The sequence below is a fragment of the Crinia signifera genome, chromosome 11, assembly GCF_055691185.1.
Source record: "Crinia signifera chromosome 11, ASM5569118v1, whole genome shotgun sequence".
NCBI lineage: Eukaryota > Metazoa > Chordata > Amphibia > Anura > Myobatrachidae > Crinia > Crinia signifera.
This window is the reverse complement of record NC_139227.1, coordinates 80842275-80854807: the sequence shown is the minus strand read 5'-3', so window position 1 is coordinate 80854807 and position 12533 is coordinate 80842275. Positions and strand designations below refer to the sequence as shown.

General features: G+C 42.7%; 1 protein-coding gene across 4 annotated transcripts in view; it reads left to right on the top strand.

Annotated features, from left to right (window-relative positions):
* The window catches only part of DEAF1 (DEAF1 transcription factor), a 37390-nt gene that overhangs the window by 3767 nt on the left and 21090 nt on the right, over positions 1 to 12533 (top strand). For 2 of the 4 annotated variants that reach the window (XM_083165355.1, XM_083165356.1), the window contains exons 2-6: positions 2203 to 2291; positions 2395 to 2524; positions 7072 to 7128; positions 10957 to 11103; positions 12057 to 12196. In XM_083165355.1, the coding sequence (XP_083021481.1) occupies positions 2203 to 2291; positions 2395 to 2524; positions 7072 to 7128; positions 10957 to 11103; positions 12057 to 12196 (563 nt within the window). The remainder of the gene's footprint in view (positions 1 to 2202; positions 2292 to 2394; positions 2525 to 7071; positions 7129 to 10956; positions 11104 to 12056; positions 12197 to 12533) is intronic. The other 2 variants (XM_083165357.1, XM_083165358.1) reach the window with 1 other exon arrangement.

The following is a 12533-nucleotide window of genomic DNA, read 5'->3' as shown; positions in this document are numbered from 1 at the left end:
GGCTGCCTTGCCTGGTCCATGGGTGGGAAGAGAAATAGTTTGAACGGATGGTTATGTAAGGGATTTAGTTTTAGTGCACTGCAACTTCCCCACTTTTTGTAATAACTTCTAACATTGGCTAATCCACCCAGGGTAACCTTTGTAGCGTACCAAAATTACTGCCTTGTTTGGCCCCATTAATGGGTGGCTAATGTAACCTATGGAATCGTTGAAATAACCCTTGATTATGTCTGTTATGTTTACCATAAATCTCAACATGACCCATTCCAGGAAGGTCACATGCTCTTCTCCTGCACTTCCTTCAAAGGGGGTATTCAATCTCCCGCCGCTATTCCCGACGGGAGAAATGGCGGCAGGGCTCTATTCATTGCATTTGAGGGAAGTGCAGGAGCAGAGCATTGTGACCCTCCTGGAATGGGTCATGTTGAGAGGTATGGTAAACATAACAGTCATAAGGGTTATTTCACGTGGCCATGCCCCCTTCTTGGCACTCGGCAGGTGGGACATTGAATCCCACCTGCGGAATCACCATCAAGCCAGCCACATGGGCATGTGATGTTGCTATGGGCAACCAATCAGATCCTGTCTACTATCTTCTAGAGGGTGCTATGTAAATAAGTAGATTCTGGTTGGTTGCCCATAGCAACATCACATGTGACGTCTAATTCCCATCTTAGTAAGTTTCCCCTACAGTGTCACTAGTTCATATTATCATATTATGCCCCAGTTTATATTATGCCACATCAATGTGTCCCAGTACATATTAAGCCACATTAGAGTGCCTTCACTTCACATTGTTCCAAAAATACAGTTCGCCAGTTCATCATATCGGAGGTGCCCCAAGTCATTTAGGGGAGGATGCTCTAACATCCACGTCCCCTTACCGCCCCCTATAGCCGGCTACCGCAAATATTATTATCGCATATGATCTAACATATGCGATAATTATGCCAAAGGACAGCTCTGCGTTAAGAGCTGTCCTTTGCGGTGGAAGACAGAGGGTCCCAGTGGTACCCGGCGGCTTCCCCCCCCCCCCCTCCCTTACCAGGCACTGTTTAAACACACCCCACCCAAATCTAACTCTCTCTCTGCACATGTTACATCTGCCCTACCTGCTGTGCAGCATGGTTTTGTACATTAGAAAACAGCTTTCTGAATGGGTGTGGATCAGTTGGTCACCAGCAAGTTGTTAGACAGTCATTAGGTCGACATGCATTTAGGTCGACATAGGTAAGGCCGAGCACTCTCTCACTGCTAAAATGGCCCCCCCTTATCCCATGACTGAAATGGCATTGACCTATAATGGAGTTTTGCACAACTGCTGTGCATTATACTGTATGTTTTAACCAAGCTAACGTATGCAAAAATTCCCGGTATCTCTTATGAGTCGTATATTTTTGGTTTATAGATTATATGACTAAAGATGTAATTAGCACATGGCATTTTGGGTCTTGTTTTTGGGATGGAGACTTATTGGCTCCCAGTTTGCTTCTTTCTCTTCATGGTTTGCAAATAACTCCAGAATTAATGATTGCAGAAGGAACTGTAACACCAGTGACCAGGGCCTCTGCGCTCACCGTATTATCCACCCAGGTTCATGTTGTGTTTGAGTAAGAATTGTTAATGTTGTGTGGCAGAGACAGCATACTTCCACATGAGGTGAGTGGAAGATCCAGTCCAGGCTTTAGAGCAGCAGCATCAGAGCTAGTGAGATTCAGTCTGGGTTTCCGTAGGATGTTTTGTGAATCACTGCTTGCTAATTAACAACACCTGTTACTTCCTGTTATATGTTTGTCCAGAGCAGAGAGTGTCTTTTGTTGCTTGCTGGGAAACCTGCCATGCTGTAACTAAAGATCTGCCAAACTGTGGCAATGCATGCTGGGACTTGTAGTTTCACAATAGGTGGAGAGCTACAGCTTGCCTACGCCAGGTGTATGCTGTCTACGTGCTATAAATAAAGAACCAGCCTTTTGTTTTATTTATGAGATTGAGTTGTCTTATGCAAATACCTAATAGGGCTGGCTGCAGGCTTATGCGCTGAGCGATTTTGACTTTGTGCGATTTACTGTAAATAGTCACTTATACACAATAGAATGAACAATGGTGATGACTGTGCAATGTCCTTTGCTTCTGTTCATCCGCCTGTGCAATAACCTGTAAGATGTTTTATATGAGTTTTTGATTCCCTGTCTGACCCTATAGAAGTCACAGTGTCCAGTGTCGGAGCTCCAGGAGAGAATGTCTTCACCACATCAGTGGCCAGCACAGCCGCTCTGTCTGACCATGTCCTGGTGAGTATAAGCTCTCAGAACAACTTGACATGTTGTCATTTGCATCACCTGCAAGGTGATATCACTCCTCCTAATATACTTTGTATTCTCATGTATATTACAGGCAGAGAGGGCTTCCCTACAGATAGGAGACAGCCTGAGCACAGAGAAAGCCACTCTGATTGTGGTGCACACTGATGGCAGCATTGTGGAAACCCAGAATATTAAGGTGCCAACAGCTTCAATGACATCAGGTGAGAAGAATGTCATGTATACATCCTGCAAGACGCACAGATATATAGTTTAGACCACAGGTTCTGAAAGTCGATCCTCAGGACCCCACACAGTGCATGTTTTCCAGGTCTCCTCACAGAATCAAGTGAAATAATTAGCTCCACCAATGGATCTTTTAAAATGTGTCAGTCAGTAATGAATTCACCTGTTGGACGACCTGGAAAACGTGAACTGTGTGGGGTCAAAGGCCAAAGGCATCACAGTCCTGCAAAAACTACCAAATCCATCCGCAACCACTGCACCATCAAATGTGTCCCCCCAGTGTGTGCAGTGAGTTGAAGTGCCATGAACTTACTCTTCGCTGCAGTGATTCTCCTCCAATTGGGGCCGCTGCTGACTTTAGATGACCTCCCTGAAAACAAAAAGGAGCACTGCAAAAAAACAAAAAAACTGCACTCCGGACAGATGGTAATGGAATTGCTGCCACACTGTAGGAGAACCATAGGCACTGAATGACACCAGCAGGAACCAGTAGACTGGAGCTCAAAAACGCATTTCTCCGCCTTTGTATCGACTCGGCGGCTTCCCTGGTTTGAGCTGTAGTCGATACAAAGGCGGAGAAACGCGTTTTTGAGCTCCAGTCTACTGGTTCCTGCTGGTGTCATTCAGTGCCTATGGTTCTCCTACAGTGTGGCAGCAATTCCATTACCATCTGTCCGGAGTGCAGTCCCGGTAATCCAATGGAGAGATCCTGATTTGGACATTACCCTGATAAAACACGGGTCTGAGAAAAAGCACTTACAGTATATACTCGAGTATAAGTCGACCCGAATATAAGCCGAGGCACCTAACTTTACAACAAAAAACTGGGAAAACCTATTGACGCAAGTGGGCTTTTTCAGCATTAAAAATGTTCTGAAAAAGTAGGCTTATACTCGAGTATATATGGTATACATCTATTAGCCACTGGAGATGATGGCTTTAATGCTGGACTGGTAAATATATTGAAAGTCTCTTTCTGCCTCACAAAAGAACTTTCCTGTTCAGTTGAAAATCCTCTATTTAATTTGAGCCACTATCAAGCCTCATAAAACAAATGATATTGCCAGTAGTATATGTTATATGTTGTGTGTCTTGTATGTCTTTTCTTTTTCTTTTATATTGTTATGAAGTGCACTTCTCTAGTGTGTTTTTAGTAAAATTATTCTATTATTATTTTAATAAATGGATACATTTGTCTAAATTACAAGTGATTGATTATTAGCCCAAGCAAGACAGGGCCTCTTAAAGTGGCAGAGACCTTGGTTTAGTCACTTATACACCCCTTCTTGTTCTTAAAGGTACACATTCTTTTAAAGTGGCTGCAGCCTTGCCTGGTGCAAATATTTCAATTCCCCAAATTATTGAGCTATTTGGATACAGTTTAAACTTACCAGTGCTCCTACGTGACCTTATGGCCACTTTCCTGTTGTTCTCCCTGAAAATGGTCAGGACCCTCCTCCAAATGCCGACCGACTGTCAATCAGCCAGCATACGCGCTGAGAAGATTAGCCATTGCTGGGTTTCTTCACACAGAGGGCTCGTGTATGCGCACTGTGTTCCATGTGTATGCGCACTGTGTTCCGTGTGTATGCGCACTGTGTTCCGTGTGTATGCGCACTGTGTTCCGTGTGTATGCGCACTGTGTTCCGTGTGTATGCGCACTGTGTTCCGTGTGTATGCGCACTGTGTTCCGTGTGTATGCGCACTGTGTTCCGTGTGTATGCGCACTGTGTTCCGTGTGTATGCGCACTGTGTCCCGTGTGTATGTGCACTTTCGATAATTAGCAGCCCTGCAAATGGCTCTAACTTGGGCCTAATGTGTACAGCACATTACAATTTCTCGAATGTTGTGTACATCAGGATACAAGTACTACATTGCCCAATCCCTACTATTGCAGGACAGGTTTCAAGGATATCAATGCTTGAGCACAGGCAACTTAATTATAACCTTAGTCAATTTAATTTAACCATCTGGAGTCGAGCATGTATAGCCTTAAAACCTGGACTGTAGTGGCAGAGTTTGGGATGAGAAGCTTATTTTGTGTTGGACATTAGATTTCTCTGCTTTGCATGCCTAAACATTCCATGGGTACAGCTCAGGTACTATAATTCTTGTAAAGATAGGAATTCTACTCAAGGGGAACAACACCTACAATCGGATGGTCATAATGAAGCGGGATGGTCCTTAGATGGGCAACATTTCTACAGAGTAAACTGGCTTAGTATGTATAACTCTATTCCCATCTTTACAAGGATACATTGGTCAAAATTTACTAAGAATACGATTACGTATTGGTCGTATTCGTATTTTGTATACGACTGAATGCGACTGTTATCGGTGGAGTCCTTTTGATTTGCTGTGGAAAGAAATCATACTCACCAGCCATCTTCTGTACTTCCCCGGGTCCACAGGAACGCAGTATACACAAGACAAACTTCTGTTTAGGCGGGTTAGGCCTGCCCATGAGCCAATCAGGAGCGAAGAATTCCCGATGCCCACTCATGATTGGCTGGTAGGCAGGCCTAACCCCCGGTCTGTGGGCTTAGCCACAGATGTAAACAGAGTTGTATTTTCCAGGCTTATTTTCACAGTAATTAGTGGCCGTATATTACATGCTTGGTAAATTAGGAATCACCATTCGACTGAATGGTGAGTCCTCCTCGTATTCTTTCGATGGCATATGCATTTGTATTCGTAAATACAGATATAAATGTGCCATGAATACGAATTGACGTATTTTCGGCACAGTAAATATTTGCATATGACTGCCTACGTATACACCAAATAGTGGCGTAATTTTGTTAATAAATTTCCCCCATTATATCATAACTGTTCAGAGTACAGCCAGTGTTGGCATGAGGTTAGCATTGAGTAGTTACGCACACACCTGATAAAACCAAGTGGCTGGTTTATGTGGGTAGAGCACAGGTGACTGTAAAGATTGCACTACAACATTTATGCACAATTTCATCAGATTTCAATCATTCGGGCCGATGTATTGTTTGTAAAGTGGCACAATGTATGTTTTTCCCATCCGAACCGATCCGATGCGCGGTCCCGTGAGTGTCGTATAGGAGCCCTTAAATCGCTCGGACTACACCATTGATTTATCAGAATCGTATGGAATCAGATGGAAATGGAGTGTTTATTGTGCATGTGATATATGGCAGAAAGTTTGATTGACGTTTCCAATCCCTCTAGCCCTCTAATCCAGCCCTTCAGATATATCTTAAATACAATTGTATACCATAAGATATATCTCATGCTATGTATCTTGGCTTGATCAATCGCATGAGATATATCTTATGCAAAACTGACGCCAAAGTACAAAATCGGGTGGAATCACTCCCAGGAAGGTCCAGGGGAAATCGCATCCGACTTTAGGGTCAGACATATCGTTGTAGTGTATGGGGCCCTACCTTTATCATTAGACTGACCTTACAATGTTTCCGTGTGGTTACTTTGCTGAGAGTTTAATGAAGTTTCTCATCCACCTCTATCTCGCCCGGTTATTAGTTGTAGATCAGTGTGTGTGTAGCTGAAATGTCCAATCTGCACTGTAACAAGAACATGACTGAAAAAGGATTCAGCGTTAATGCATGCATTCGCAGCGCTGAGACCATAATCAGCAATATTTACATAATAGATTATGCAAGGATTTAATTTGCTAAAATTAGCTTTGAAAAGTCATAGGCAAACCGTTCATAATCTCATGAATACATTCTATTCTTCCCAAAAAGCGCAGGGGAACTGCTGGCACTATATACATAACAGTTATGTTCTAAGCCTAAATCACCTTGTTTATACTATGGCATGCGTCCATAGTGTTTCTGGTTTATCTTGGATTAGTACTGTATTCCATGGGTAATATACATTGGAAGACGTGTTGCACCTTATTGGGGCATATTCAGTGATGGTGCTGGATTTTGCCTACACACAATTTTGAATCCCCACGGTTATGTGGGCTTCTATTAACCTTCAAAACACTTGTTCACCTAAGAAAGTGTTTATGGTTTTTTGGCCGATGTCGAATAGTTTTGCCATCGATGGGGGAGAACCAGATGGTTTCCCACCATCGATGTCAAGCTTAAACAAATATTTAAATTTTTGCATTTTCCCCAAGATGCCAGGACACGGAGCACCTGCGAAGCCCCGCCCCCGCATTTTGATTGGTCCGCAGACCAATCAATCAAAGGAAATGGACGACCATCGATATGTAAAAACATCGATGGTCATCCATTGAATATTTATACACTATCGATGGCCAGTTGCACTTTTGCCATCGATGACAACCATCAATGGCAACGATGGCCATCTCTAATTGTCAGTCCAGTTGATGAGGAGGATGCTGGGTGGAAGAATGGGCTTATGGGAGATGTAATTTTTTCTGCTGACATAGATACACAAGGAAGTCTGTCTCTCTCTCTCTCTTCTGTCTCTCTCTCTCTCACGCGCACACACATACCAGAGGACACACTGTTGCCAGGGGTTCACACTCACACTTACACAATCGATCTCACACAGCTTCAGAAGAATACCAGCATGGCAGGGAAGCAGAGGAGGAGGACAGTACTGCAGAAAGTAAGTACTTATGGACCAATTATTCTAATTAGATACCTACAAATGCTTAATTAGTCATTTTTGTAGGGGGGCTTAGGGGTTCTGAAGCAAAGTTTTCCTTAAAATTGGGGTGTTGAAAAAATAGATGCTCCTTTTGTAAGGGATACGGTCATTGGGTCTACAGCAAGTTGGTCGACAAGGTTCTAGGTCGACATGGTTTTAGGTCAACATGGGTCTAGGTCAACATGGGTTTAGGTCTACAGGTCATCAGGTAGACACAAGCATTAGGTCGACAGGGTCTAGGTTGACAGTCAAAAGGTCCACATGGGGTTTTTCACTGTTCTTTTGAGCCAAAATGTGCCGACAGGAGGTATTTCATGCCCTACCATCCACTAGGGCACGGAGGGAGAATTATTCATTTATTAACAGTTTCTATTTATAGCGCAGCAGATTCCGTTGCACTTTATAATAGTAGACAGTGATAAAACAAACTGGGTAACAACAGACAGACTTGGAGGTAAGAGGGCCCTGCTGCAAGCTTACAGTCTATAGGGCTATAGGAGGGAAACACAAGGACAGGCACCAGTAATAGTATAGCAGTCCCACCAAGTTACAAGTCCAGAAGGGAAGCTATATAATACATAAGTGCCTCAGAGGGTTATGCGTATGAAACTTAAATATGATAGGCTTGCCTGGTGAATTTTCAGGGAACCCTTGAAAGTTTGGAGGCTAGCGGAGAGTCTTATTGTGCGTGGAAGGGCATTCCATAGGATGGGAGCAGCCCAATGAAAGTCCTGTAATAGTGAATGGAAGCTGGTGATCCGTGCAGAAGAGAGATGCAGATCTTGTGCAGAGCGGAGTGGTCGAGATGGGAGATATTTTGTGATAAGTAAAAAGATTTAGGGCCAGATTCTCTAAGTTTCAAAAGTGATACAATGGAGAGTGATAAGCAGCCAGCCAATCAGCTCCTGCCTGCCATGTCACAGACTGTTTTTACGGGAAGCGGGAATTGGGGGAAAACTGGTGCACAAGCATGTGACACGAATGTATGTTATTGCATACAGAACAATATTATTAATCCACAATAATACAATGGGGTGCCTTAGCAAAGGTATAAAAAATGGCTGGTGGAGGTGCTCCCCTGAGAGTAAATGAACATGTAGGACAACAAAAGAAAAAGTACTCTCTTTTTCTGGGGGCACTGCTTTTGAAAAAAGTGTTTTTCTCTAAAACTTAGCTTTTATTAAAGTAAAAAATATTTAAGAATAAAAAGGACCCACATTGACACTAACACCACATATAATCAACATATACTGGAAGTACACAGCACTATCAAAGTACTTGTACTTAATTGTCTCCCTTCAGCAAGAATTGTTATTATATACAAATTACTGCTGTGGTATGCATAAGGATTCAAAATGAACACTTGATTCTTCTGGTAAGGGAATTTGGCACAAAAATTAGATGGATATCTAGGATATCATAAGCAACACACTGCGAAATATTTTTGTGTAGATTTGTCACACTCTAAAGAAACAAAGTTTATCACAATACAATGCGTCTGTGTAACAGTATTGTATATAAACAGTAACAAACAAAAAGTGACTTTGTTTCAAGTAAGAAAATCAGGGCAATACAACAGTGGGTGTTCTAGTGTGACAATATCTTTTGATCAATTAATCAATTTATTTAATTGGTTAATGTGGTATGTTAGTTCACACCACAACATTTGTGCAAATGGCATTTGTGCAATTATTTGTTTAGCAAGTGTAAAGTACAATACTCTGTATGAACAACATTGTTTTAATTGATGCTAATTGCGAAACTACAGACATCTCATGCTAGATTCAGAATAGTTTTAATTAATATTTGTCTTAAGTCAATGTTAAACAAGCTGGTTATATATGCGGTGGTCAGTGTCAATGTGTGTCCTTTTTATTCTTAAATATTTTTGACTTTAATAAAAGCTAAGTTTTAGAGAAAGCAGTGCCCCCAGAAAAAGAGAGTACTTTTTCTTTTGTTCTCCTAAATGTCACAGACTGTGTTTGAATTTTTTTTCTAGAAAGCTGGAATTAAGTGTGGCGCTCCTGTGATTCTGCTGCCTGTATTTTCAAAACACGTGGACCAATCACTATTGATCCATTAAATGTACAAGCGAAAAGAAGGGGGGTAGGGTTCTGGAAAAGATGGCGGTGAATGAAGAATATGTCTATACTTATCTTTTCATGGAGATCCTTCTAGTTGATGGTACTTTTTACTTGAGGTTTCGTCTCCGAAAAGGTGGGTATATGAAAAGATAAGATTTAGAAAATAGAGCGATATAATGGTCTGTTTTTTCACTGAAGGGTTAATAAAAAGAACATCCAGTGTCAGCAAGGGGGCGTACCTTACTTACAATGGAAAGTTGTAAATGACACATATAATGGTATCTTTTAGATGATGGGTGCATACCCGTACTCACGGCGTATTGGATGATGACACTCCTCAAAAGGTTTCTTTCAGATATCCTCATTCAAAGAAAGAATGTGTGCAATTCTTTTATAATAAAAATAATTTATTTTCATAAAAAACACACCAAAATTAAAAATATAAAAAAATGTGTCTTTCGCTACTGTGATGTGATGAGGGAGGTAAGGAGATGGGGTCCTGATCCACGGTGTAGTACCGGTATACACCCAGATGTCAAATAGTGGGATCTTACCTTCTCTCCAACCATCACCTCAAACACTTTCAGATAGAAAGGCACCTTCCAACGCGTTTCGAGCTATTGCTTGTCGACCTAGACCCTGTCGACCTATTGCTTGTGTCGATCTATTGACCTGTCGACCTTGACCCATGTAGACCTTTCCCCAAAAATCCCAAACGTTTTGTAAATGTGTAAGAAGATGAGTCTTGCGCACATGCGGCTCCACATCTGCTCACCTCCTATGATACATATGGCCTTAAATCTAACATCTGGAGCAAACACTCTACAATTCTCATCTCTCAACCAGATTATGTAGCGCAACAGAGTCACAGCTTGTACACAACGTATGCCAAGATGCATTTGACTTATCATATGTCTCATAGGGCATTCACTGGGCCCTGGCTTACTGGTAGGGCCCGGCGGTGGACCTGGTCCGACCCCCTCCGGGCAGCAGCCCACACGTACAGCATGTGGTGTGCTTACAGCACACTCATGATGAGCCTGCGGTCAGCACAGCACTGCAGTAGGAGTGTGTTGCTGCTGCTGAAGAGGTATGGGGGATAATAAGACTCCCCCCCATAATAATTTTGGAGGTGTGGCCTAATTGCGGGAGGTGGCCACGCCTCCTGCAATTAGACTATGCCCCCTATTTTACCGGGGCCTGGCATACCTCTCAGCGGTCCTGGGCATGTGTGCATGCCGTTATTGTACTGCCCCCTGCACAATAATGCTTAGATCCACCGCTCTAAGTGCCAGGGTTCATGGGTCTGTGGTTGCCGTTATGACACAGCGGTTACTTGCCTGTATTATAGTGATTGGTATTGGTGGGACTTGGTCATAGTAATAGACCAGGCATGTCCAAACTGTAGCCCTCCAGCTGTTGAGAAACTACACATCCCATCATTACTTGTCATAGTTTTTGCATCCCCTAATAGCAAAACTGTGGCAAGGCATGATGGGACTTGTAGTTTCAAAACAGCCGGAGAGCCATAGTTTGGACATGCCTGAAGTAGAATGTTTGCACTACCAGGATCGTACTGTAATATACCCAGACAGTAAAGGATATCTGTGAAATAATGGATGCAAGTAAATAAACAATGACATCTTAAATAAGCGAAAATCTCATTTGATTTATATTTAGTTAACTATTTCACTTTGTTTAGGATCTGATGGGTCGTCCACCCCACAGTCCCCCGGTGCAGACAAAGATGGCACAAAATACAACTGGGATCAGTCAGTGTATGATAATGAATTGCCTGTACGGTGTCGTAATATCAGTGGTATCCTGTACAAGAACCGCCTGGGATCAGGTACAGTATGATACAATTTCTTGTGTCTACCTGCACATTTCTGGCTGGTTATTTATTTCTTTATTAACAGTTTCGTATATATTCCGCAGCGCTTTACAGAGAATATTTGAACATTGACATCAATGGAGCTTACAATCTATAATCCCTACCACATATACATGCACACTCAGACATTCTAGGGTTAATTTGTTGGGAGCCAATTAGCCTACCAGTATATTTTTGGATTGTGGGAGGAAACCGGATTACCCGGAGGAAACCCACGCAAGTACGGGGAGAATATACAAACTCCGCACAGTAAGAGCCATGGTGGGAATAGAACCCATGACCTCAGTGCTGTGAGGCAGGAATGCTAACCATTACACTATCCGTACTGCCCTACTCATGACATATAAGGTGTTTATAACAAGCCACTTTTTAAGGACGGATACTGTTACGTTTAAAATATTGTGTACGGTTCCTTTCTTGACATTTCACAAGACCTTTAATCAGAGAGTCGGTTCACAACTAGACAGTCAGATTGTCTATTCTACCTATACACTGCACATTCTGACACTTCACACATCTCCCTCCCACACTAATGGCTACAAATCAATTTACTGAGACTATACTAATGTACACATGACATATACACCAGTACTGTAATGTGGGGTACACACCAGAACGACCATGACCGTGCAATGATTTCCTTGATATCGCATGATGGTCGCACGATCTGTTGGAGCACACGATCTGCTCCCGATCTGTAACCAATGTCATGTAGATGACGACTCTTCAGTGCAGCAGGTAAAATCTCCAAAGCTGGGACACACATCGGATCTCATTTATAAATGATCACCATGGTTTAATGAGAGATGTGTATGGGCAATGTAAAGAACACAGATAACAACCAAACATTCTAATGCAATTTATATGTTTCATGTATGTTTTGCCACTGTGTGTGTGTGACCTAATAGGGGGACGAGGCCGGTGCCTGAAGCACTCAGATGGGTGGTACACTCCTACGGAGTTTGAAGCCATGGCAGGCAGAGCCAGCAGCAAAGACTGGAAAAGAAGTATCCGTTATGCAGGGAGACCACTGCAATGCCTCATACAGGTAAGTGCGCTATTGGATGGCACTGTCACGCGGAAATGTTTGCCACTGGTTTTGTATGTTTAGCGCAGAGCTCAGCCATGTTTATTATTTACTTAGATAACCGTTATCCATATAGCGCACACATATTCCGCAGAGCTGTACAGGGAGCATATTTTGGCCAATCGCATATAATCCCTGACCCAGTGGAGCTTACAATCTATGTTCCCTATCTCATGGGGTTGGGATCATTTGGTCTACAGCATGATGGTCGACAGTCATTAGGTTGACACCATTAGGTCGACATGGGAAAAGGTCGACAAAGGTCTAGGTCGACATTGTAAAAGGTCGACATGGTTCT